The sequence below is a fragment of the Thamnophis sirtalis genome, unplaced genomic scaffold, assembly GCF_051295495.1.
Source record: "Thamnophis sirtalis isolate CommonGarterSnake01/CBP01778 unplaced genomic scaffold, rThaSir2_p1.2 scaffold_3, whole genome shotgun sequence".
NCBI lineage: Eukaryota > Metazoa > Chordata > Lepidosauria > Squamata > Natricidae > Thamnophis > Thamnophis sirtalis.
In genome coordinates, this window is record NW_028261383.1 from 134,186,375 (window position 1) to 134,210,414 (window position 24,040).

General features: G+C 43.3%; 1 protein-coding gene across 1 annotated transcript; it reads right to left on the reverse strand.

Moving 5' to 3' along the window:
• Window positions 1-13,226: 13,226 nt before the first annotated feature.
• On the reverse strand, window positions 13,227-19,115 carry GPR142 (G protein-coupled receptor 142). Its single transcript, XM_014073764.2, has 2 exons — window positions 18,989-19,115; window positions 13,227-14,286 (listed from the first exon to the last, which is right to left on the reverse strand). The coding sequence occupies exons 1-2, from the start codon at window positions 19,113-19,115 to the stop codon at window positions 13,424-13,426; spliced, it is 990 nt and encodes a 329-aa protein (XP_013929239.2). The 3' UTR covers window positions 13,227-13,423.
• Between the last annotated feature and the right edge of the window lie 4,925 nt (window positions 19,116-24,040).

The window sequence follows — 24,040 nt, forward strand, 5'->3', positions numbered from 1 at the left end:
TCCTCCAAGAAATATTTTTGCTCTTGCACTTTTATAGGCATAGTGTCAATAGTGTTGAACAGTATCCACAGAGCCAGTGTTCTAACTACAGTTATATTGTGTTTTGTCAAAAATGATTTAGTTTTTTTTAAAAAAACCAGTCCATCTAGCATTGTGAGCTTTTTTAAAAAAAAGTCTTTAAAAACCTGCTACGTCATCTATTTGCTGAAATGCTCCATAAAGTTTGTTATTATGCTCGAGGTGTTTCTCAAGCAGGAGACATGAAACAACCATAATGTCTTGTGAAGCGTGACATTGTTTTCAAAACACATCATCAGCCCTAACAAACTTTTATAGAGTCCCTCGATTAATACACGGTGGACTGGAGGTCATGCCAAGTTCAGGAGATACATCCTTCAGCCAGATAGCCTTTCGTACTGGCAGCAATTTTTCTGCCATTCCCGGAAATGGCAGCCTGAGCAAACCGCACCTCCATTAATTATTTAGATGGCCGGAGTGCTCTGCTCTGACCTCTCTTAGTCCTTGGGACAGGCTAGAGGAAGGGCGGGTGGGGAGAGAATTGCAGGAGCTGCCTTGTTACCTTGGTAAACATTTTGGTCTATTTTCTGATAGGCCTGCCATTGGCATCTTTCCTTCCGCCAGATTACGGGGCAATCAGATCTAAATGAGTGTTTTCATAGTGTAAACCAAATTCTTGGCCTGTACAGTTCTCTCCCAGCTGAACCAGCTTCCCTCTAAGAATTATTACTGTTGTAAATTCCTCTCGGCTTGGATCACAATGACCTTCAAGCCTCTATTTCAGGGCTGCTCTATAGCTCACCATTTATGAGGTGGCCTTGTTCTGGTTACAACACTATTTTATGCATGAATGGCTGCCTGGCAGGTCCTAGCTGCAGTATGTCAAAGTAAAAAAGGCTCAGCTTCTGAATCACACATCCAGGATTTAACACTCCTTTTTCTGGCTCCACCCCTTTAATCAGAAGGCTCTTTACTTGGAAAGGTAAAATAAGTGGGGAGAAAAAAAAGAAGCTTTTCTTGGCTGTGTTGGCACAATATGTTTACTCAGAGTTAACTACTGTTTATTAAATTAACACAATTCTCTGGGTTTGCCCTGAACTGTACATTTGGCACATACTCAACAGTCACACAAATGGACTAGCTTAAAAAGTGGTTGGCTAATTTATAGCTCATAAAATGCATTCTAGAAAGGAGGCTTTGAAAGAAATGAGTTATCTCTAGTAAGTCAACGGTTACCACCTATGGTAACTGCTCCCAGTTGCTAGGATAGTTCTTTATTCAAGGTCTAAAGTTGAGGAGGACAAATAGTAAAGGAATGCTTTTGCCCTTACCCTCTATTTATTCAATTCCCAGAAATGTTTGGCTTAACTACAGGTGAAAAGGTTACGCAGAGATGAGTGTGGTGCCCAAAATTACAATATGAATAGGAGGCATCGATAGAAGTGACAGAAGTCTTCAGCATTCTTCTCAGCAGTACTAACATCACAGCTGGAGAGAGAGAGAGAGAGACATTCCCTAAAACCATTTTGATTATGCATCTGTGTCTTGATTTTTTAAATTGTCTCCAAAAATAGTGGGTTTGGTGCCAGGCTTTTATAGGAACTTTTCAGCTTCTTAATTGCATCTAATTTGGAAGAGTGAGTCATTCCTATCAACAATATATCTCAAGAAAATGATGTGACTCCCTTAAAAGCTGCTTGAGTTCCTTGCTAAATGTTTCAGAAAATATTCAATGGCTGACAAATGTTTCCCCACTTTCAACAAACAAAACTGTTGAAGCACCTAGGAAGCAAGCATCGAGAGTTATTTAAAGATGCCTTAGCTTGAAAGAAACAAAACCAAAAGTACTATAAGCCATGGGAAGATTTCCTGAACACCAGGAAACCAACCAAAGCTGCTGGGTTTTCATTGTAGCAAATATGTCAGCCGTCTTAAATATGCAATGGCTGTCATGAAAAGCCTGTTTATGGGAAGAAGAGGCCAAAGAATGTGGGAAGGAAAATCTATTGTGGAGAACAGGGACTGGATGCGGAAAAACAATACCCAGTTTGGTATTGGTGTGTCCTCCTAATGAGTAAAAATACTTTGCACTTGGAAAATCTTTCCAGGATTTGCTGCTGTGGAATACTACCTTTAAGCCATTATTACAATTGATACATAATCAGCAGAACTTCGAGAACCATGGGGATTTCTGAAAGTACTGGATGGAGGTTAGTAGCAATTAACTTTTCTCTGCAGTTGGCCACACCAAGTTGCCAAAGCGACAAACACTGCCCTGGGGGGATCTGGGGTTTATCCTGGCTCTCTACTGCCAACACATTCTCAAGGCTTCATGTGGCTTATTTGCTGCTACATTCAGAATTATATCCAGACTGTCTATGGGTCAAGGAAAGTTTTATCAGTCCAGCCTCCCTCTGACTGGTGTCTACTTCCAAGTGTGTAACTATGTCATTTTACCCTGTTTTCCCCAAAATAAGACCTCCCTGGATAATAAGTCCAATCGGGTTTTGAGCGCATGTGCTAAAATAAGCCTTCCTCTAATAATAAGCTCTCCCCGAAAATATTGCTACACAGCAGCAGCCATGAGGTGATCCCACTCACCACCTCCTGCACCTCAAAAATAATAAGCCCTCCTCGAAACTAAGGCCAAGTGCTTATTTCGGGGGTCAAAAGAAAATAAGACCCAGTCTTATTTTCAGGGAAACAGTAGGAATTATAGGGACAAACTGAGGATCAGCACATTTGGATTGCAAAATCACAGAACTGGAAAGAAATTTGGAGGTCATTTAGTGCAACATCTTGCTTTGATTTAGTTTTTGTTATTACATTCTTTCCATTGTCCTTGTCCTCGTCTTTTTTCTTCTTCTTTTCCTCACATTTGGAGACCATACCCAGCAATTCTACTTTCATGAAAAAGTGAGTTTTGGTAAGTGCTGGATGAGAAAAACAGTGCCAGTACCAAGTGTCCAGTCATCCTGGACATTTATACACGAGAATACTAAAAAACCGGAACATTTCTGAACACTCAGTTCCTTCAAATGCAGTAACAAGCTGCTAATGTGGAATGTTAGGTAACCAATAACTAGCACAGAAATAGCTGAAGCTGCTAGATATTTTTATGATAGAAGAGTTTTCAAACTGAAAATTTTCACATTTTCTGTCCATAATGTATTTGTAGTTGATCCCTAAGGATTTAGGGAACGAGCTTACTAAATAATCTATGTTATCCTCTGTCTTGTGTTTGGTGTTAAACATTACGCTGATTCCCAGAGTTTCTGGAAATGTTTAACCAGTTAGGCTATTGTCAAGCCAAACAGAATCCAAGCCAAACCTTGTTTAATCATTATTTTTTAGAAGCTTGTTGGAGTCTTAGGCGAAATTAGGTGAACTGGGAATTGTACATTTATCTTGGCAGTTTTTTCTTTCCGATTAGGAGTCTTAACTGGAAGGATGACAGAACTGATAAGGAGGTTGTTTTAAACTATACTGATTCTGTTTTTGGTTTTGCTTGTTGAAACCAAGTGTTGATTAAGAACAATAATCCTGCAAACATCCAGTATCATTGTCCTCTTTCTCAAGATCTCTTTACTCCCATTCTGTTAAACAATTCAGGACATTCCCAGTAGTGGGTTGTGGTTGACATCAGCTCTGGCCTTTTGGGATGCCATGAAATTAGTTATATTTGATAGCTATTGTGGTTTATTTCTGGATCCGTTGCACTTGAGCCAGTACCTTCTCTCTCTCTCTCAGTTTACATAGTGGTTGTTATGGGGAAAATAGGAGGAGGGAGGAGTACTGGATAGGTTTGGCACTTTGAGTTATTTAAAGGTAAAGGTTCCCCTCGCACATATGTGCTAGTTGTTCCTGACTCTAGATGGTGGTACCCATCTCTGTTTCAAAGCCGAAGAGCCAGCACTGTCCAAAAACATCTCCGGGGACATGTGGCCAGCATGACTAAATGCCGAAGGTGCACAGAACGCTGTTACCTTCCCACCAAAGATGGTTCTTATTTTTCTACTTGCATTTTGACATGCTTCCAAACTGCTAGGTTGGCAGAAGCTGGGACAAGTTACGTGAGCTCACTCCGTTATGAGGCACTAGGGATTCGAATTGCTGAACTACTGACCTTTATGATCAACAAGCTCAGTGTCTTAAACACTGAGCCACTGTGTCCTTTTTATTTAGTTATTAATAAAGGTGTAATATAAATAATTATCATAAAATCATAAGTATCATACCAAGATCTACGCATTCTAGGAAACATCTATTTTTGCAGAGTGATGAATATGTGTGCAAATAGCAACCAGAGGGGAGAGTACCTGTTTCATTCTCAGACCTTTATTCTTATATTGAGTTCCTACACAGAAAGACAGCAAAGTAGTAGGAATGGAAAGAATAATTGGCCTGACAAAGCCTCATCTTGACGCTTCACTGCTGGGTGATTTGCCCATTGGAAAACAACAAGCCTGCTGTTTCCATGCCGCAGCTAGTTGGCCCGCTAACCATTTCTTGAAAAGTTCTCCTTGGCAGATGAAACAGTTCCAAGTGATCTATAGCCTCCATCAACAAATGTTAACACGCCCTCCTGCAAATATTCTGATTTGCATGAAGGAACCATTTAGATTGTAGGAAGTTAGCACCTACCCCTCTCCTAGGAAAATGAAATATTTTAGGAAATATTAAAATGGCAGAATATTTCCCCTAAAAAGGAGGCAGGAACTCAGCCCCCCCACCTTTGTCAATGGGCTAGTCTATTCTACATAACAAAGATCTACCTCCTTCAGGCAGAGCCATAGTAGGAATTGCCCAAAGCCCTTTCTTTACATCATTACCCAACCAATCACAATACAAGCTCAAATTCAAAGGCCCAGAGAGGGCATAAAACCAGGGTACTCTCTGCATCTCTTCCCTCCCCCCCCCAGATCTCAAACCATGTGGTTCTGTCCACTGTTAAAAACCATCTTTCCAAGCAGCCTCCATATTTCCAGTGTCTTTCTTCCCCCTTGGAACTGAACCCAGATAGATATTTCTTCCAAGAAGGTGATACTAAACTTTGGCCATTTTAAGACGTGTGAACTTCAACTCCCATAATTTCTTAGCAAGCATGGGGAATTCTGAGAGTAGGTCTACATTTCTTAAAAGTTCCCAGGGCTGAGAAACACTGCCCTAGCAGGTGGGCAAAATGTACAGTCTCAAGTTGGCTCTTTGTTCCTTTTCCCAGTCCTTTGCTTCCCCATGGATATTCTCTCCCTCCTGGCCAAAGTTCTGTTGGAAGAATTGTCCTTCTGGGTTCAGTTCCAAGTGGGGAGAAAAACACTGGAAACATGGAGGCTGCTTGGAAAGATGGTTTTAAAGGTGGACAGGACCACATGATTTGAGGTCCTGGGGAAAAAGGGTGATCACATGCCTTGAAGATCTTGACGAAAAAGGGAAGAGAGGCTGAGAGTGCCCTAGTTTTATGCCCTCTCTGGCCTTTGATCTTGAGCTTGTATTCTGATTGGTTATCAGACTCCCATGGGGCCATGCTGGGGCAACTCTGTAGGTTGTCTTTTGAGTCCCAAGCTTGGTTGAGCTGTTGCTGGGTAATGATGTAATGGAAAGACTTGTTATGGCTTCCCCATGGATATTCTCTCCCTCCTGGCCAAAGTTCTGTTGGCAGAGCCTGAAGGAGGTAGATGTTTATTATGTAGAATAGACTGACTCAGGCCTTAATGGCCCATTGACAAAGATGAAAGGGCTGAGTTTGTGCTTCCCTTTTAGGGGAAAATATTCTGCCCTTTTAATATTTCCTAAAATATTTCATTTTCCTAGGAGAGGGGTGGATGCTAACTTCCTACAGTTCTTAGACTAATGGAAGTGCTTGGCACCATTTTTCTGCTTCCCTGTACTTGCCCTATACTTGGTTTATCCTTTAGTTAAGTGTTCTCTTCCTCTTTTTATTATACATGTCTTGAACAGATAATCTCTCTGATCAAATAATAATTCATGATTTCCAGACTGGCTAAACCAGTGATGGGCAACCTTTTTGGCGTGGTGTGTCAAAAATCGGCAAAAAATTGAGCATAACTCGCGTTGTGTGTCACTTCAACAAAAACATAATTTTGCGCAATTTATAGTTGCTGCTAATGGCGCTCACAGTTCCCGTTGGCACTCCGCTGTTCCCTGCTGTGGTGCGGTCGTAACTGACAGTCCCAGGAGTAGACTCTCTGTGCCGGCCTGACTGGAGAGAGGCGTGCACTGTTCCCGCGCTCCTCTCCTGCGGGTCCTCCCTCACCGCGCTGATGACGTGTGTGCGCACGGCACGCACGCCTTACCAGCAGCCCCTGCACTCAGAAAGGGGCGGCGGCGATACAGTAAGTGAGTGTAGGCGGGGGAGATCACACGTCCCGCCCCCCCGTTCCTCCAGCACAGATTCTTTCATCCTCGGCGGCCGTGCAGGAGCCGAGGATGAATCGCATGAAATCCTGTGCGTGTCACCCCAAATGGCTACGCGTGTCAGCACTGACACGCGTGTCATAGGTTCGCCATCACTGGGCTAAACCATAAGCATTCTATTGAATAAATTATCTTGGAGAATTATAACATCCTGCTTACTTGATGCAGCATGGGTTGCATAGGTAAACCCACCAGTGGCTGGCCAGGTTAGGTGGTCTTAATAGAATGGACCTTATAAATTCATTTTAGTTTGGCTTTTCATTCTAGTGCCCTGGAGTCCCAAAGTTGACTTTTAGCTGGAGTGAACCTTCTCCCCAACTTCCTCATAAGTATTACAAATAGGGCTGAACAGTGTGGCAAGACCCTGTAAAGTGGGGACACAGGAAGTGAGAGATAGAACAGAGGTAAAAGCTGCTGACAGCTTAAGATGAAATAGGAACTTCTCTTTTTTATATTTCTCCTATGTACTTTGCTGTAACAGTCCAAGTGAACTTCCCCTTTTGAAATGTCATGCTTGTCTCGTGTATGGAAACGCCTTGAGAATGTACCGTGTGGAACACGGCATAAAAGTAGGATCCTGGGCAGAGCTCAGTTCAGTTCAGATTTTGGTGTGTGAACACGCTGAACTCGATGCATCCAATAAACCTGTTTCTCTTCCTTCGTGGTATCAAGTCCTGGTCTTTCGTAAGTAGATTACAAACCTCAATTTGCTGCAACATACTAAGAATTCTGAAGTTTGCATAACTAAAGAAACGGCTGATTGGTTCTTGGTCATCCTATCTCTCCTTCCATCAGTCTGTTTCCAGGGCAGGAAATCATTTTCCCTCTCCAGCCAACCACTTCTTTTCCTCTCTGAAGAGAGAGAGGGCAAACCAGTCTGTACCTACTTTAGCATAAGGACCTGAACTCAGCTCCCAGACCCCAAAGAAAATGTGGAGAACAAATTTAAGTGAGATATCACAATGCACAGCTCTTTTTCCAGCTCAGGAAAACCGACTTCTACCCTGACAGTAACTGGAGTGAATCTCTGTGAGAGCAGCAACCCCATCTTGAGAAGGGGGGAAAGGAGCAGTGTTATCTAAAATGACAGACTTTTCTCTCAGGTCAAGCCTGGGAGAAAAGCATACAATTGCGGGCATGTAACCGAGCCTTAGGCCAGAGAGATTTAGATATCCATTGATGTCTATCTCTCATTCCAACTGGGTGATCCCTGTGTTATCATGGTGGAGGATGCAGCTCTTTTCTAAACCATATGCAGTCAAGGGTAAAAAATTCTAGATATTTTAAAACTGCTATTCCTATCTTGCTATTCTCCTTTGCAAATCAGGAATGGGAGCCACAGCCTGGCTGCATTTGCATAATATCTTAAATCTGACTCTGGGTTTAATTTAACAGATTAACAGAGTTGGAAGGGATCTTATAGGTCATCTAGCCTAACACCCCCCCGCCCCACTCAAGCAGGAGACCCTACACCATTTCTGACAGATGGCAGTCCATTCGCTTCTTGAAAGCTTCCAGTGATGAAGCTCCCACAACGTCTGAAGGCAACTTCTGTTCCATTGGTTGATTTTCACTGTCAGAAAGTTCCTCCTTATTTCTAGGTTGAATCTCTCCTTGGTCAGTTTCCATCTATTATTCCTTGTCTGGCCTTCAGGTGCTTTGGAGAATAGCTTGACCCCCCTCCTCTTTGTGGTAGCCCCTCAAATATTGGAACCCTGCTATCATGTCTCCCCTTATTTGTTGAAACCTGAACTAACCAAACAAGCTGGGTTCATCTAGCTTGCTAAGACACCTAAAAGATGAACTAAGGTCTAAGCCAGCGATGCCTCACACACATTGTGAAGGGAGTTCCTAGGATTTACACACTGATTTGGTGAATGTATTGTGCAAATAGGGCACTGTGTCAGGTAGACCTCAAGAGAAATAACAAGTAGCTTGATCTGAACAGGCCACCAATAAAGAAACAAAACAACTAGTTCTCCCTCCCAGAAATTTCTCTTGGTGGATTTTCCAATTTCTGGAACCTGCAAGGGGCACTGAGAGGGTCCAGTGGTAAATAACTCATCCTAAAATTTTTGATGGCCCTCCAATTCAGCTTTGAGTTGATCAAGCTGTTTATTTATTCAATTAAACAAACTATGAGCCACTTTCCCCCGCTTCAATGGAACTATTTTTCTTTCTAACTGGCAAGCCAGGGCTGGCCAGGTATTTGTCCTCCTTGATGCTGGCCTGTGGCAAAGCAGGTGGCAGGCAGGTGCAACAGGAGAGGAGTGCAAAATTACAGTTTTCCTTTCTTCTTTGAAACGAGGAGAATGTGGATTATTCTTTCAACTGAAATGGCCTCTTTCTCTGAGCTTCATGGGCCGTGGAGGTAGCGGTAGTTAGTGGTTAGTGAAGAGTGACATCACCAGAAGGCTCGGGAGGGTCATGCTTCAACTCGTGCAATAAATGATGAAGGAAGAAATGCAGTTCTACTTGTTTGCCACTTTGCTGCAGGCTGCCAAGCAGTCGTAGATCTGTCAAAGGAAGCTAAAAGAGGGTAATTCAAGCAAAGGATTTGTGCCTGCATTCTCTGGCCAGCTTAGTCCAAGCCAGATAAGCGTGTCTATTTATTCATGAACAATGAATTAAAGGCAGCTAAACGTTGGAGAGTCAACTGTGAGAAATTGTTATTGCCTTAAGGGAAAGAAGCACTATGGCACTATAACCAGAGGACCTTTCCAGCTTACTCAGTGGAAACAGGGGGTTGGGGGGTTGGATGCTTCTACAACTTCAGAGTTGTAGTTGGTGGGAGGAGTCTTCCTTTTATACACTTCCATAAAAAATAATGTTCCTCTTTGTGGTAAACTAAGCCATCTGGTAGAGAGCTATGCCAGCTTCTGTTTGTGCTTCCCTACCAAATGTAGAACATTACAAAAATATTATTTAAGACTCTGAAAATAGTCTTCACCTGCAGTTTGCCCTATCCTGCTGGGGAATAGGTGTTACTTTCCTGTAACAGGTTTATCCTGAGAGTAGCATCTTTCAACAAATTCAAATTCAAACTTTTATTGTCAGAGTACAACATATATACAATGAGATTGGCTGAGCCTCCCTTTGTGCACTCCCCACAACCAGGGCTTAAATGCTACTGGTTCGGGTGAATTGATATTTCCGATGATCAGCTGTGATGCACGATTTATATCAGCTAGAATCGTCAGATTTCCTGCTTTCTAGCTAATCTAAATCGTGTGGCACAGCAGATTCCCCCACCCTCGCTGTTCTACTTACCTTTGGTAGATCACTTGAGCTTGCAGATGATAACAGACTCGGAAGGCTTCAAAATGTTCCTTTTATAGAGCGTGCTTGGTAGCAGACTCACCGAACCGCTAACAGACTTCAGAGGATTTCACCACTGCCCCCAACACAATACAACTCGCAGTGAAAGACAAAAAATCCCTAGCCCGATGAATCCTACTAACAAACACCCATTCCTATTGCACCATGTGAACTTATTGCACATTGCGCCGCCCCTGCAAGTCAATCGTACTATGTTGTAGAGTTATTTTTCATTCAGGAGTCTGACAGCCCAGGAATAAAAACAGTTCTTCAGCCTGTTGATGTGGCTGCCTATGCTTCTATATCTCCTTCCAGGTGGTAGGAGAATAAAGAAGGGCTGATCAGAGTGTGAGTGACCAAGGTGTCATCCATGCTGGCTAGAACTGCACTAGACAGGTAAGTACCTCAAATCTGGAAGCCCTCAGCTGGTACAGCCTTCTTGTTTCATCCTAGCTGTGCGGGTCAGAAACTAGCTATAAATATAGCTTCTTCCTTGGCCATAAAGAAAGGCAAGAAGCCATAGCATTGACTAGAGTAACTGGGACAGTCCAGAAGACTTGGACTGTCAAGACGAGAAAACACCAGTTTATAGACATGTCCATGAAAACACCCAGAGTCAAATTCAATTTGAAGGGGTTATGAACATCCTTGCCCCATTTGCTCGAACTTATATTATGTAGCACAGTCTCTGGTCTTTTCTCACAATATTTGATGTTGGTCAGAATGTTAAAATATTTCATTGAATTGCCTGTATTAAATTGTCTTTGCTATTTCGATATTGTCTTTGCAAGTTTGACAAGGCATTCATACAGGTACTTGAAGAAGGCCACAATAACCTTCATTAATTGTCATGGCTTATGGATTAAACATATCTTAACAGCTTTCAAATTCTCTGTTACCCTTTTTTTTGTACATGTTCCAGTTTTTCTGAAAACCTTCTTAAAGCCTAGGATGACACAATACATGATGGGATTTAATAATTATTGAATTCAGTGAAGATATAACTCCTTGTTCCTTGGGAATTATACTTCTATTGCTATAGTCAGGTCTCACTGCTCTTCCATATTCATTTGGGAACTATAAATCCTAGATAGTTTCACACATACACTTTCCAAACCAGTTATCCCCTGCCTATCCCCTACCCCCTGTACACTTGATTTGTATCCTAAGATAATAACTGCATTTTTTTTAAAATTAAAAAGCACTATTTTAAGTCTCTCTAACTTAAGATACGTCCTGCCTGTCAACGACTACTTCAGCTTCAACCGCACACAGTCAAACAATAGATACAAACTCAAAGTAAACCACTCCAAACTTGATCGCAGAAAATATGACTTCAGCAACAGAGTGGTCAATGCCTGGAATACTCTACCCGACTCTGTTGTTACATCCTCAAACCCTCAAAACTTTAACCTTAAACTGTCTACCGTGGACGTCACCCCATTCCTAAGAGGTCTCTGTAAGGGGGCGTGCATAAGGGGCACTAGCATGCCTACCGTCTCTGGCTTACTATTCCCATTTATTTGTATTCATTTCGTATGTATTTACGTATACCTGTTTATACTTATATGTTTATACGTTATATTCATACTTAAACTTGTTTTTCTCATACATGCTTGACAAACCAAAATAAAAAAAGATCATTTTTGGATCTTATATGTGCTGTCTAAAAGATTAGATATTTCACTCGTTTTTATCTTGTATAAAAATTTGGAAAGCATTCTCTTTATGTTTTCATCCAAGCTGTTAATGTTGAAAAATATCACACGTGACACTTTTATCAATATTTTACCACTGTCATACTATACATATTTTAGATGTTTTTATTCTGCCTTTAATATTTTTATGAATAACTCAAGGTGGTGAACATACCTAATATTCCTTCCTTCCTCAACAACCCTATGTGGGGGGATTGGGCTGAGAGAGAGTGACTGTCCCAAAGTCACCCAGCCAGCTTTCATGCTTAAAGTGGGTCTATAACTTTCTAGTTTGGTATCTTAAATACTATTATGTCCCTAGTAACTAGCATCCCTGCCATTGACTCAAAAAATTGCCTGAAAAGAAAGGAAATTGTTTGAACAGACTACTGATCCAAAAATTCTGTCACACAAAATGGAGAGAAATAGCTCTATTTTTGAATTTCTCAAATTACTTTAAATATGTATTAATTTTAATTAAAAAAAAACTTCAAACTCTCTTCGTTGATGGTGGGTGATTCTCCCCCCTCCAAGTTAAATAAAATTAAATTGTACTTCTTTGAGCCTTTTGGTTGCCCTTTTCTCCGACTTCTCCAATTATTCAATATTCTTTCTCAAGTGAATAGATCAGTTCAAGTATGACAAAAACCTTCATTAATAGTAAGACAGTAACAACAAAAGTTAAGCAGACTTGTAAATTGCCTTGTCTATACAAAACAAATCTAAGCATTCTCCATTTACTTGTGGAGTTTATAACACTGATCCTTGTCAACAGTTTGACATGGTATGGAGACTAGGTGAGTCTGATTCATTTCAGTCAAATTGGGCTAAATCATACAGAAACTTGGATTATTTAATATATTTAAATTATCTGGGATTATGCCATAAACCGTGGCTTATAAACGGTTATAGGTACCTTCACACAGATCCTGCACAGACCTCCCAATTTGTGCATGGATCTAAGACCATGCGAATGTCCCAACAGGCCTACTTCCCGTGTCTGAAGCTGAACTATATGCCTCTGCCTGTGCCTCTGGGAGAAAGCATGAGTTGATGCTTGGCGGGACGTAGCTGGCTTTCCTCCCAGGCAGTGGTGCTTGGAGCTATTTGGGGAGCTGCCAGATTGACAGGCCCTCCAAAAGGGTGTGAATGAAGCTTTTCAAAGGAGGCGAGAGAAAAACACTCAGAGAAACCCACCTAAAGGCAAATATTTATGGGAGTGGAAAGTTTGGGGTGAGGAGTGAAGAATGTTGGAATTTTGAAAGTGTGGAATGGATTATCTGGCTCAGAGACATTCACCACACAAAGGGATTGCTTGCTTGAAACAATTCTGCAGGTTCCACCCTTCTAAACACACATGTTGTTACATGGATATTACGGTACTACTTTTCTCTCTTTGATTTCTAGGGCCTGGCTTCTTCAAGGCCTCCTTGTCTTTTGCCTTCAGTAACAGGGAAATCAAGGCACACAAACATCCCTTCTTGCTTTCTTTAAATACTGTGTATGCATTGCCCTGTCTATGGAAGAATCAGAATCAGAACAGATATGGTGAATAAGAGCTGGGGATAAACCAGACATTTGTCTTCCTGCCATATACTAAAGACATTCCACTGAGGTGGAACACATCTCAAAATGGCAGTGAAGGTCTGTCCTTGTCCTTGACGGATGGCTCACCTCACTGAATAAGGATGAGAGTTGTAAGACCATAAAACAAAAGGAGGACGAAGGCTTCCCTCCTTCCTCTCTTCCCCAAACAATTCATTACTTAAAAATAAAGAATGAAAACAAAGCATCTCTGAATGAAGCTACTTCACTACCTCCTCCCCCCTTTTTTTGAAGGAACTCAGGGACACAAAGGAAGTCCTTATTCTCCATCATCTTGCTGCACCAAAAGGCCCACGGAATCCACATTCAGCAAAAGCAGGGCTGTTTGCAGAAGGATGATGATCATCTCCCTAAACTGAAGTCCCAGCCCAGACCCCCAGGGGTTTCAGAGTCAATTCCAAAGCAGTGTCCTTCTTTGATCGTTGAGTACATTGGAACCTGTAAGAGATGAGCACTTCACGGACAGTACGCCGGAAAGTCTTGCTGACAAAGCAGTAAAGGAAGAAGTTGATGGAGGTATTGAGCATGGCTACCATGTTGGCCACATCCAAGGCCAGGTGTACTCGCCAGTCCTGATTGACTGATGCCACGTAGAGGTGGTAGATGATGACAAATGTCCGTGGAGCCCAGAGGACAATGAAGACAGTGGTGACAGCCAGCAAAATGGCTGTGGTTCTGCTGAGACGGCGGTTGCGATTTCCTGATCGCTTGAGCTTGCAGATGATAACAGAGTTTGTCATCAGAAAGATAGTGCAGGGAATGAAGTAGATGATGAAGCAATGAAGCCACTTCAGGACTTTGTCCATAGTGCTGGGCGGGTAGACATCATGCCAAACATCCAGCCACCAGTAGAAAGGAACCCCAGTAGCCAACGAGACTGCAAACACGGCAGCAATTATCTTCTGGGTGCGTTCTGGGTAGGAGACAGCCCTGTACTGCAGGGGATGGCAAAGGGCCACGTAACGGTCCATAGTCAACAGTACCGTCACCCAGATGGAGGCGTGATTGGCCGTGAACTGCAAGATGTTGACTGCATGGGCAAAGGCACCTGGCACTTCGCGGGCCAAGATGGCTGCCTGCACGATGAAGCCAGCAAAGACCACAAAGACCTGAGTCAGGATGTCAGAAGCGGTGAGGGCCAAGAGGTAGCAGTACGAGGACTTCTGGGTACGAGCAGCAAGACGGGAAAGTGCAGCGGCAGTTAAAATGTTAACTTGAACAAGGAAGAAAAGATAACAAAAAGGTAGTAAACTTTTTTCCGTAGATGAGAAGTTTAAAAGTGCTTTAGGATGAATTAGTATTTGTATATATAGCTGTGACTAATAATTTGGTTTCTGTAAAATTGACCCAAATGGCCACCATTTAGCTTATTCTCCTTGACGGGGCTATTATCAAGGTAAAATAAAGTTGGGAAAGATAACAAACAGGATTTCGGAAAGAGGACTAGATATACAGTAATTGTATTGGGGACCCAATTATACAAATGAAATAGGAAGTAGGACAATGTCACTCCTTAGAAGTAATCCAGACAAAAAGAAACAACCATGAGTACGAGAACTATCTTCATTGTTGCAAGTCTGAAAGTACATTTCTCTCTCTCCTTACCTTTACCCAATCCAAGAAATTTGGGGTGGGGGAGGGGATTCCTTTCAGAGATGTTTCAGAGATGTTCAGAGGTAAACCACTCCAAACTCCATTGCAGAAAATACGACTTCAGTAACAGAGTGATCAACGCCTGGAATGCTCTACCTGACTCCATTGTTGCATCCTCAAACCCTCACAGCTTCAACCTCAAACTGTCTACTGTGGACCTCACCCCTTTCCTAAGAGGTCCGTAAATGAGGTGTGCATAAGCGCACCAGCATGCCTACTGTCCCTATCCTACTGTCCCCATTTATTTGTATTCATTTCTTTCGTTCATGCCCATGTTTATATTTATACCTGCTATCTTGTACATGTTTGACAAACTAATAAATACAAATAAATTCAAATGTTTGCTCTGTTCTCATTCCTTCTGTGAACTAAGCTGCCTCTTATCTGACCAATCCCTAATTTGCAGCTCTTCCTCCTTCCATTTCTCACACATGTTCTTACATAGGAATAATAGCAATAGCAATAGCAGTTAGACTTATATACCGCTTCATAGGGCTTTCAGCCCTCTCTAAGCGGTTTACAGAGTCAGCATATTGCCCCCAACAATCCGGGTCCTCATTTCACCCACCTCGGAAGGATGGAAGGCTGAGTCAACCTTGAGCCGGTGAGATTAGAACCGCTGAACTGCAGATAACAGTCAGCTGTAGTGGCCTTCAGTACTGCACCCTAACCACTGCGCCACCTCGGCTCTTAACAGAAGAACAGAGTTGGAACGGACCTTGGAGGTTTTCTAGTCCAGCCCCATGCTCACCCTATACCATTTCAGACAAATGGTTGTCCAATCTCCAGTGAAGGAGCACCAACGTTTGGAGGCAAGTCGTTCCACTGATGAATGGAATGACTTCCCTCCAGAAGCTGTGGGTGCTCCAATACTCGAAGTTTTAAAGAAAAGATTGGACAGCCATTTGCTTGGAATGTATAGGGTATATACTACAGTGAGCACTAACATTTCAAAACAGATGAGGCTAGTTCCTATGAATGGCTAAAGTAATGCCAGTCGCTTTGTGAAAACAAATCATTTTCAGTATTGCTGACATCGTAGATGCAAACGATAATGGAGTTGTGGGGCAAGCAGATTTCATATTTTTCTCTCTCTGAGCCAACCATCCCACTTTCCCTTGGAAAGGACTCATAAAACTGCCTAGAAGGCCCATCAATGTTCTCCACATCTTTGTGAGATGATAGCTCCCTCTGGTGCTCATCTTGAAATTCACACTATGATGGGCCCATATGAATAAAGTTGTACCTAATAAACCTCCTACCGTCCTGTAGCCATGCTTAAAAAAAAAAAAAATCCTGACAAATGCATTAAAATGTTGGGGTAAGAAACAAAGTTGGATTTCCTTTTGCTAAAAAATAATAATAAGTGGACATCGGAGAATGCATTGATCTCTTGTACTGAATAGGTTATTGGAATGACTGGATGGCATCCAGAGTTTGTGCTCTAACATTTTATGATTTCGTTTGTACTGATGTTAATGAATACAAGTGGAAAAAAATATTTCTGTTAAAAGGATTTTGGTGAAAATACACAAGAAGTTGACAAAAGTTGTGATGATCGTGGGATATTAGTTAAAGAGTTCTAGCATCTAGACCAGTGTTTCTCAACCTTGGCAACTTGAAGATGTCCGGACTTCAACTCGAATGCTGGCTGGGGAATTCTGGGAGTTGAAATCCAGACATCTTCAAGTTGCCAAGGTTGAGAAACACTGATCTAGACCAATGATGGCGAACCTTTTAGGCATACAATGGCCAAAGAGGAAGGCGTGTGCCAGACAGCCAGAAATCCAATGATCAGCTGGCTGGCGCACATGCGCACCTTGGAAACCTGATGACCACCTGGCCAGTGCGCATGCATGCGACGGAAACCTGACAACCAGCTGCCTGAGCTGGGACGACGGTGCACATGCCCACAGAGAGGCTTATGTGTGCCACCTCTGGCATGTGTGCCATAGGTTCGCCATCACAGATCTAGACTATTTTTTTGAAGAAAAGCTCCCTAGGTGAGTTTGGATTGATGACAGTCTTATTGTTTTATGGGGGAAAATGCTGTAAGAGGTTTGAAGCACTATACACTGGCAGTTTCCAGGTTAAAAACAACTGACTAACAACTGAACAACTGATCGCTTATGAACAGACTGACAATTCTTCCTTGAGTTAAAGAACTGCTGAAGTCAAGCAATGTTTTCATGAACCACTGAAACTGTGCACATTTAACAAGTAATGTCTTTTCAATGGTTCATGGAAATATTGTGTGGCTTCAGCTGTTGGTCGGCTTAAGGAAAGAGAATGTTGTCTGACAGCAGGGGCGGATTTTCCTATAGGCTAACTAGGCTTCAGCCTAGGGCCTCAAGATCAAGAGGGGCCTACATTCAAATTGTTAGCAAAATTAAAATTACACTATTCTAAAAACAGTGAACACTAAAACACTGAACCGAAAATAAGGAGAAATTCTACGCATATGACTAATAAACAAACATAAAAATGTATTGGTTAAGATTGTTCCAGCGCCGTGGCAGTTGGGGAGCCCGCCCACGTTCCCGGCACCGGCGGTCGGGCAAGAGGCGCGGCCGCTCCCAGTAGCCGCCCCGTTGCCACGGAGCCCACTAGTGGCCAGGCAGGTGAGGATGAGGGGGCCGAGCCGGGCAGCTGAGCGCAGCAGGGGAGGCGGCTGGCCTCGCTGCCTTTGCCGCAGAGCCGCCCTCCGTCGGGAGGCCAGCTATATATATTGATATATATCACAGTAATGATGTATTTTATTGTCTCTCATGTAATTTACAAACTTAAAAATGGGAGGTGAAAGGGCCTCATAAGTGGAATAGCCTAGGGCCTCTTTTCATCTAAATCCGGCCCTGTCTGCCAGTTTTAGTAACAGGCAGTCCATCTGTAAGTACGAGTTCTGACTTAAATGCAAATTCGAATTAAACACAGGAATGGAACTTGCTTATAACCTGGGGAGGGCCTGCATTGCTTTGAGCTCTTGAGCAAAAAGCAGCATATAAATCTAACCACAAAATAAAACAGGTTTTGTAATATACACTTTATTAAGGGATTTTACTATAATCCCTATATACTGCATCTTGAATATTCCTAGAAAAATACCCCCAGCCCTTACTGGAACAATACAATACAGTTCACAGTATTTCTTTATATATCAGTTATATGGGAAATCTGCAGTCCTTTTTTTGGGGGGGGGGATACTTTAACATATTTCTCACTCTAAGTACAAACGTTTTCTATTTGTCACTTACCAATATAATACGTGAATGCTGGTAAGAGATAAGTGCGGTGTAATAATAAGTGAATCCCACTGCAGTTACATGTAAAGAAAAACATTTAACCCTTCTGATTTTAAAATGAAGGGCTCAGTTAATTTCCTTCCAGTTACAATCCTTGCCTGCAAATATACCTTCTCAAATTTGGCTGGATGTATTTTATTTTTCTTGCTTTGCAGCAGCTGTTCACTTTGGTTTTATCAGCCTTTTGCAGTTCACTGGTTTGTTTGTATTTCACCTCTGTGGGATATATCAAGGGCAAGACTTCCATTTCCATCTCCTATTCTCTCTGATGGCCTTTGGCTCCTATTTCCAACTGTTTTCTCCCGATAGCCACTAAAGGTAGATCCTTCTCAGTGGGATCCATTTTTTTTCTTGGCAGACTTTCCCACAAAAAATGTCTTGAGTCCCTCCTTCTGCAGGCTTTTAAAATGTGATTTGGTTTCTGGACTGTATTTGTTTGAATTGATATGATAGAGTTTTTATTTAGAATAGAATAGAACAGAATAATAGAGTTGGAAGGGACCTTGGAAGGTCTTCTAGTCCAACCCCTTTCTCAGGCAGGAAACCCTATACTATAGTTCCAGACAAATGTCTATCCAACCTCTTCTTAAAGACTTCCAGTGTTGGAGCATTCACAACTTCTGGAGGCAAGTTGTTCCACTGATTAATTGTTATAACTGTCAGGAAATTTCTCCTCAGTTCTAAGTTGCTTCTCTCCTTGATTAGTTTCCATCCATTGCTTCTTGTCCTACTCCCAGGTGCCTTGGAGAATAGCTTGACTGCCTCTTCTCTCCCCCCTCCCCAATGTGTCAGCTTGACAGTACTACCCAGGCACTTAAACAAATAACTATAAAATATCTCAACTAAGAGTTGTTGTTGTTGCTGCTGCTGCCTATCTACCTCCTCTTACCTGCTGGAAGTACCCAGAAACACGTCTCACTGACACACCTATGGAGCTGTCGGATTTCTTGATTTTTGTCTTACCAGGCAAACCCACACACAGCAGGATGCAGTAGTAGAGGAGGGCCCCTATGCTGACCATGCAAGGCGATATCTCCTTCTCATCTGGGTCCTTGGCATTGCTTCCCCAGGCCGGATCACTTTTGTTCATCTTCTCTTAGTGCCTTCCGGCTACGAGGAGACCAAGGACAACGGGGTTAAAAAAAATACAATAGAATCCTTGCTTACAATAGCAGAAATCTCACCGATCCTGGACTGTTGGCCGCAGGAAATTGTTCCTTGTTGTTTTTTTAAACATGGATAGCAAAACAGCGGTGCCACTGAATGAATCAATATAGCTATAGGCAATGATTGATTTCATTTGACCCACATATTTCCCCATGGTTGTTATTATCCTGGCAATTCTATAGCTTTCCAATTGAGAAAAGTTTTTTTCCCTCAGTGTGTATGTAAAGAGAGATTTGCTGGTGTACAATGAAGCTTCTAAAGAAGAGGTCAAAGACAACTTCTGCTCCTCTTTTGTTAAGTCGCTTAGGCGTGGGAAACAAGAGCACCTAGAGATGTAAAGCTAAAGGACAGAATTATAATGCCCTTTCCAAAATTCAGGATAGAGAGACATCACTAAGGGATTAGTGAATGTTCTGTTATATCTGTCGGGCATTTAGCAAGCTTTCCAAGGATGTAAACAGATGCCAATATAGTGGGCATGGTGGAAATAAATGACTGCATTTAAATACAAGAGGCATTCAACCAACTCTGAGATATATTCTATTCCATTTTGCTAGTGCCTTCCTTCCTTCTTTCCAGTGGTTATTTTATTAGCTAGGAAACTGCAACAGGTTCCCCGCATTAACAAAAGAGTTGGACAGGATAGCCTCTGAGTTTCCTTCAGGTAGAATGATTTCTATTTTTCCATTTACAGACAGTGAGACCTAGAAGGATTTCTAGAGGGTTTTGAGGTGCACTAATTCCCCTCTATGGACTCCAATCCCCTATTTCACTCTTTCCTAGCAAGTGGCAACTTTCTATCCATCCAGCTCCTGAGGTTGGTAGAACTAAGCAATGTAACGACACAGCTCAAGGGAATGCAGTTATCTTTCCTCTTGCTAAATCAGGCTAGATCAGGGCATCAAGTCCACTATGTGCCATCTCCTTGCAGAATGCAATCTAATGTAAACTTACCTGGATGCTTTGGTGGCAGAAATTGTTGTCCTGTGTTCGCCAGCTCTGCAAAGGGTCACTGCTGATTCTCCCCAGTAGATGATGTCTGAAGGTCCTCCTCCCCTCCCTCCTCCCCCTCTCTGCAAGGCTGTTGTAGGGACCCAGAGAGAAAAGAAAGAGAAAAGCCCAGGGGGAGAAATGGGAAAGAGCAAGCTGCGGATTCAAGCTCTTGCAAAAGGAGGGGGGAGGAGGAGGAGGAGCAGTGGCAGGTGTGCACTTGGCTGAGACAGACCTAGGAGGGAGTGGAGAAGCCGGCTGGTCTGGCTAAGCAGAGATGGAGGCGGAAGGGAGGGGAGAAAGCTGTCTCAGAGCACTGCCAGTCAGTTACTTTTGTTTGTGCTGTATGGGTGCAAAAAATAGTATCTCAAACTTTTGCATCTTGGAGCGAAGGGAAAGGACGCGACAGACGGGTATGCAAACAGCAACCTTTATTGAGAACAGAGTGGCTACGATTCAACGTGGCGTGGTTCGCGCCAAACATTTATACCTCCGGGTTTGAACGAGGAGCCAATGGGGCGTCGAGTAGCTCGACCAATCAGGGCGAGGATTGAACCGGCTCCGCCCGGGAACCAATCAGAAGGGAGTCCTTTATTCCCGCGCTTGTATTTCCCGCGCTAGTATTCAACACCCCTCCCCCCCTAGTTAAAGAGTTCCCTTAGGAAGGGCAAACATAGTCTTGTAAGTAGGTGGGACGGCGACGTTCTCATCCCACCTTCGTCGCCAGTTTTGCATCTTGGAGCGAAGGGAAAGGACGCGACAGACGGGTATGCAAACAGCAACCTTTATTGAGAACAGAGTGGCTACGATTCAACGTGGCGTGGTTCGCGCCAAACATTTATACCTCCGGGTTTGAACGAGGAGCCAATGGGGCGTCGAGTAGCTCGACCAATCAGGGCGAGGATTGAACCGGCTCCGCCCGGGAACCAATCAGAAGGGAGTCCTTTATTCCCGCGCTTGTATTTCCCGCGCTAGTATTCAACACCCCCGCGCTAGTATTCAACACAAACCATAGACCCGTGATGGCGAATCTTTGGTGAGGTCTTGCCCTGTCAGCTCCAGTATGCATGTGCTTGTGCATGTATGCTCTGACCCGCTGATTTTCGGCCTTGAATTTTGGTCGTTTTTCACCCTCGGGAGGTTTCTCTGAAGCCTCTGGAGGGCGTAAAACCTTCCAACGTGCAAACCAGAAGTTCGGGAACAGACTTCTGGTTTGTGTGGAGGGCTGTTTTTCGCCCTCCAGAGGCTTTAGAGAAACCTCCGGAAGGTGAAAAATGGCTCAATGGGCAACCCAGAAGTCCGTTCCCGATCTCTGGGTTGTGCGTTGGGCTGTTTTCTGCCCTCCCCAGGCTCCTAGAAATCGTCTGGAGCCTGGGGAGGGTGAAAACTGGACCTACCAGGCCCACTGGAAGTCAGAAAACAGTCCGTTTCTGGCCTCCGGGAGGGTGCGGGATGCCGTTTTTGCCCTCCCCGGGCTCCAAGAAAGCTGTGCGCACATATGCAGGGCAGCGGAGGGGGGATCGCCATCACTGCCCTAGATGTCCATATGGACTTCTGCCCAGAGGCTCAGGCCAAAGGCTTCTTCAGATGCTGCCCTCTGGCCCAGAAACTGATGTGGGTGTGTTCCACAGCGATGCTGCCTGCCTTTGAGCTTGCTTACTTATAGCAATAGTGTGGGTGTAATCAAATTGGAGGACAGTGAGCTGAGACAGAAGGAGTAAAAAGAGGCAGAGAGGGCTAGAAGCAACAGGTCGCTTTGCTCTTGTTCTGCAGATAGTTTGTCTCAAGATCAGCCATAGAGGTGATTTAAAAGGGAAAAAAAGGTTACTGTGGTGTGGCTGTAACTATGTGATCAAAGCTGCCCTCTTGACTTTTTTTTGGCTCCTCTGACACTTCTGATGTCAATTCTTACCCTTCCTCCCAACAGAGAGCTTCTCATGCATGTCTGCAACGCATAGTCTTCTTTTCCATTGCCCCCTTTTTCCTCTCCCAAAGATAAAGATTCCATGATGCATTTTGCTTGGAGATGGAGATGAGAACCTGAGGACCTTCAGGCAGGGGCATGTATGGCAGAGAGGATGTTCCTCCAGGAACTCTGCCCAAACCAATCAGTGCTTGAAAAATGCTTGGAAAGAGACCACAGCTGTTCTGACCTAGGTTTCCCCAAACCACGAAGCAGACTCCACGTCCCAACAAAACCCCCTTTTATTAAACTAATGTGAATTCCTCTCATTCACACCCAGCAAAGTACCGGCAAAAAATCTTTTCAAGGGTTTACAATCACGGACCCCACAGGCTTGGCGAGGTGGCAGGCCAATATCTTCTAAATGCCACACGGTATAAGAAAATACTCGGCAAGGAGTCTCTGAGAGTCATGAACAAATCTTCACACTAATTAAACGAACAACTTGTCTCCTGCAAGCTCCACTCCCCCTTCACTCCTCTTTATTCCCTATGGGAGGGCCATTCATCATCCACCCGTGCCTTTACTCCCGAGTTGGCCCTTGTTCCTTACCTGTTCCCTTCTCCTGGCCCACTTATATCTGACTCCGAAGGCAGCTGATAACTGTCAGGCAGCCCTGGCCCCACCTCTGCCTCTGACCCAGAGCCCTCATCAGAGCCTTCCGCAGACTCCAGGACTGGCCCATGTTCTTCCCCAACCTCCTCACTGTCCAAGTCTCCCATTAGCTCTGCTGGCCGCTGGCGGGCCACAACAACAGCTAGTACAGATGGTTACACTCAAGCCTAATGTGTTGGGATGGGCAGGTCCCACACAGCAGCTTAGCTGTCCTGGTTTTGATTAACTGGAACTTTTGGACAAGGTTCAAAAGCAGTCTCAGATATACTACAGATCATTGACCTACTTAAGCAGGTGGTTACCAGAATGTGAATAATTGTTGCAAAGCTTTTTTTGTCCAAGAACATGAGCCAATCATTGATCAAACATGCTTTGAGTCACAGGTTCTTCTAGTAAACATAAGCAATCCGAGAGGAGGCCCACACTCCAGGCCTTCCTGCTTAGATTAGATCACGGGAAGTCAATCCTTCTAGACCTACTACATTTCTCCCCCTAATTTTTTCAGATGTGAGAAGTTTTATATCCAAGTATATTTTATTCTTTATACTGTTTCCATCTTCCCTTAAAATATCAACAGAATACGCAATAGTTTGAGAATCGGTGTCTCCCCTAGATAATTGATAGTCAAGCGGAAACTAAGTTAAAATCAGCAACTTCCTCAAACCCCCAAATAAGTTACCCAGACCTAATCCACATATCAAAGGATAAGACCCACAAACACAGAGTTAATAAAATTAGGTCTCCCAGAGGAACTGCATGCTCACAAGGATAAACATATCTTCACACACACACAAACACATCTCAAGTGTCATCTAGATTCAGCAGGTGGACACTTCACCCTGGATAAGCTCCCCCTATAAAAATCTGCCACTGTACCCCATTTCTATGCAGCCTGCCCCTAAAGGCAAGTTCTTTTGCTTTTAGGAATAAATATTTCTTCTTTCCTCACAGCTGTCTGGATCCCTTTTTTATTTTTGTGCAGTCCTGGCTTGAGATGGAAACCCAAATTATTCTTCTGACACAATGATTGAGGAATATGGCAGTGACGTAATGACAGTAGACGGGGGAAAGGAGAGATTTTAACCATTTACTTCTACAATACTTTTTTGGGGGGGTTGCATTGAACTTATTGGAATCCAGATGTTACTGGTGCAAACCTTTTCTGTCCACTTCCAAAAAAATTAAAAATATACTCACATGCACATATACAAACACTCACCCTGTGAAAGGAGACAGTGTTAGCAAGGGACTCAGTTTGGTTCCTTCCTGAATCATTGGGG

Bases quoted from the DNA above. Each gene is read 5' to 3' on its own strand.
- GPR142 (XM_014073764.2), bottom strand. From the start codon at position 19,115: ATGAACAAAAGTGATCCGGCCTGGGGAAGCAATGCCAAGGACCCAGAT. The intron at 14,287-18,988 runs GTAAGACAAAAA...TCCTTGTTCAAG, and splicing joins GCTGTGTGTGGGTTTGCCTG to TTAACATTTTAACTGCCGCT.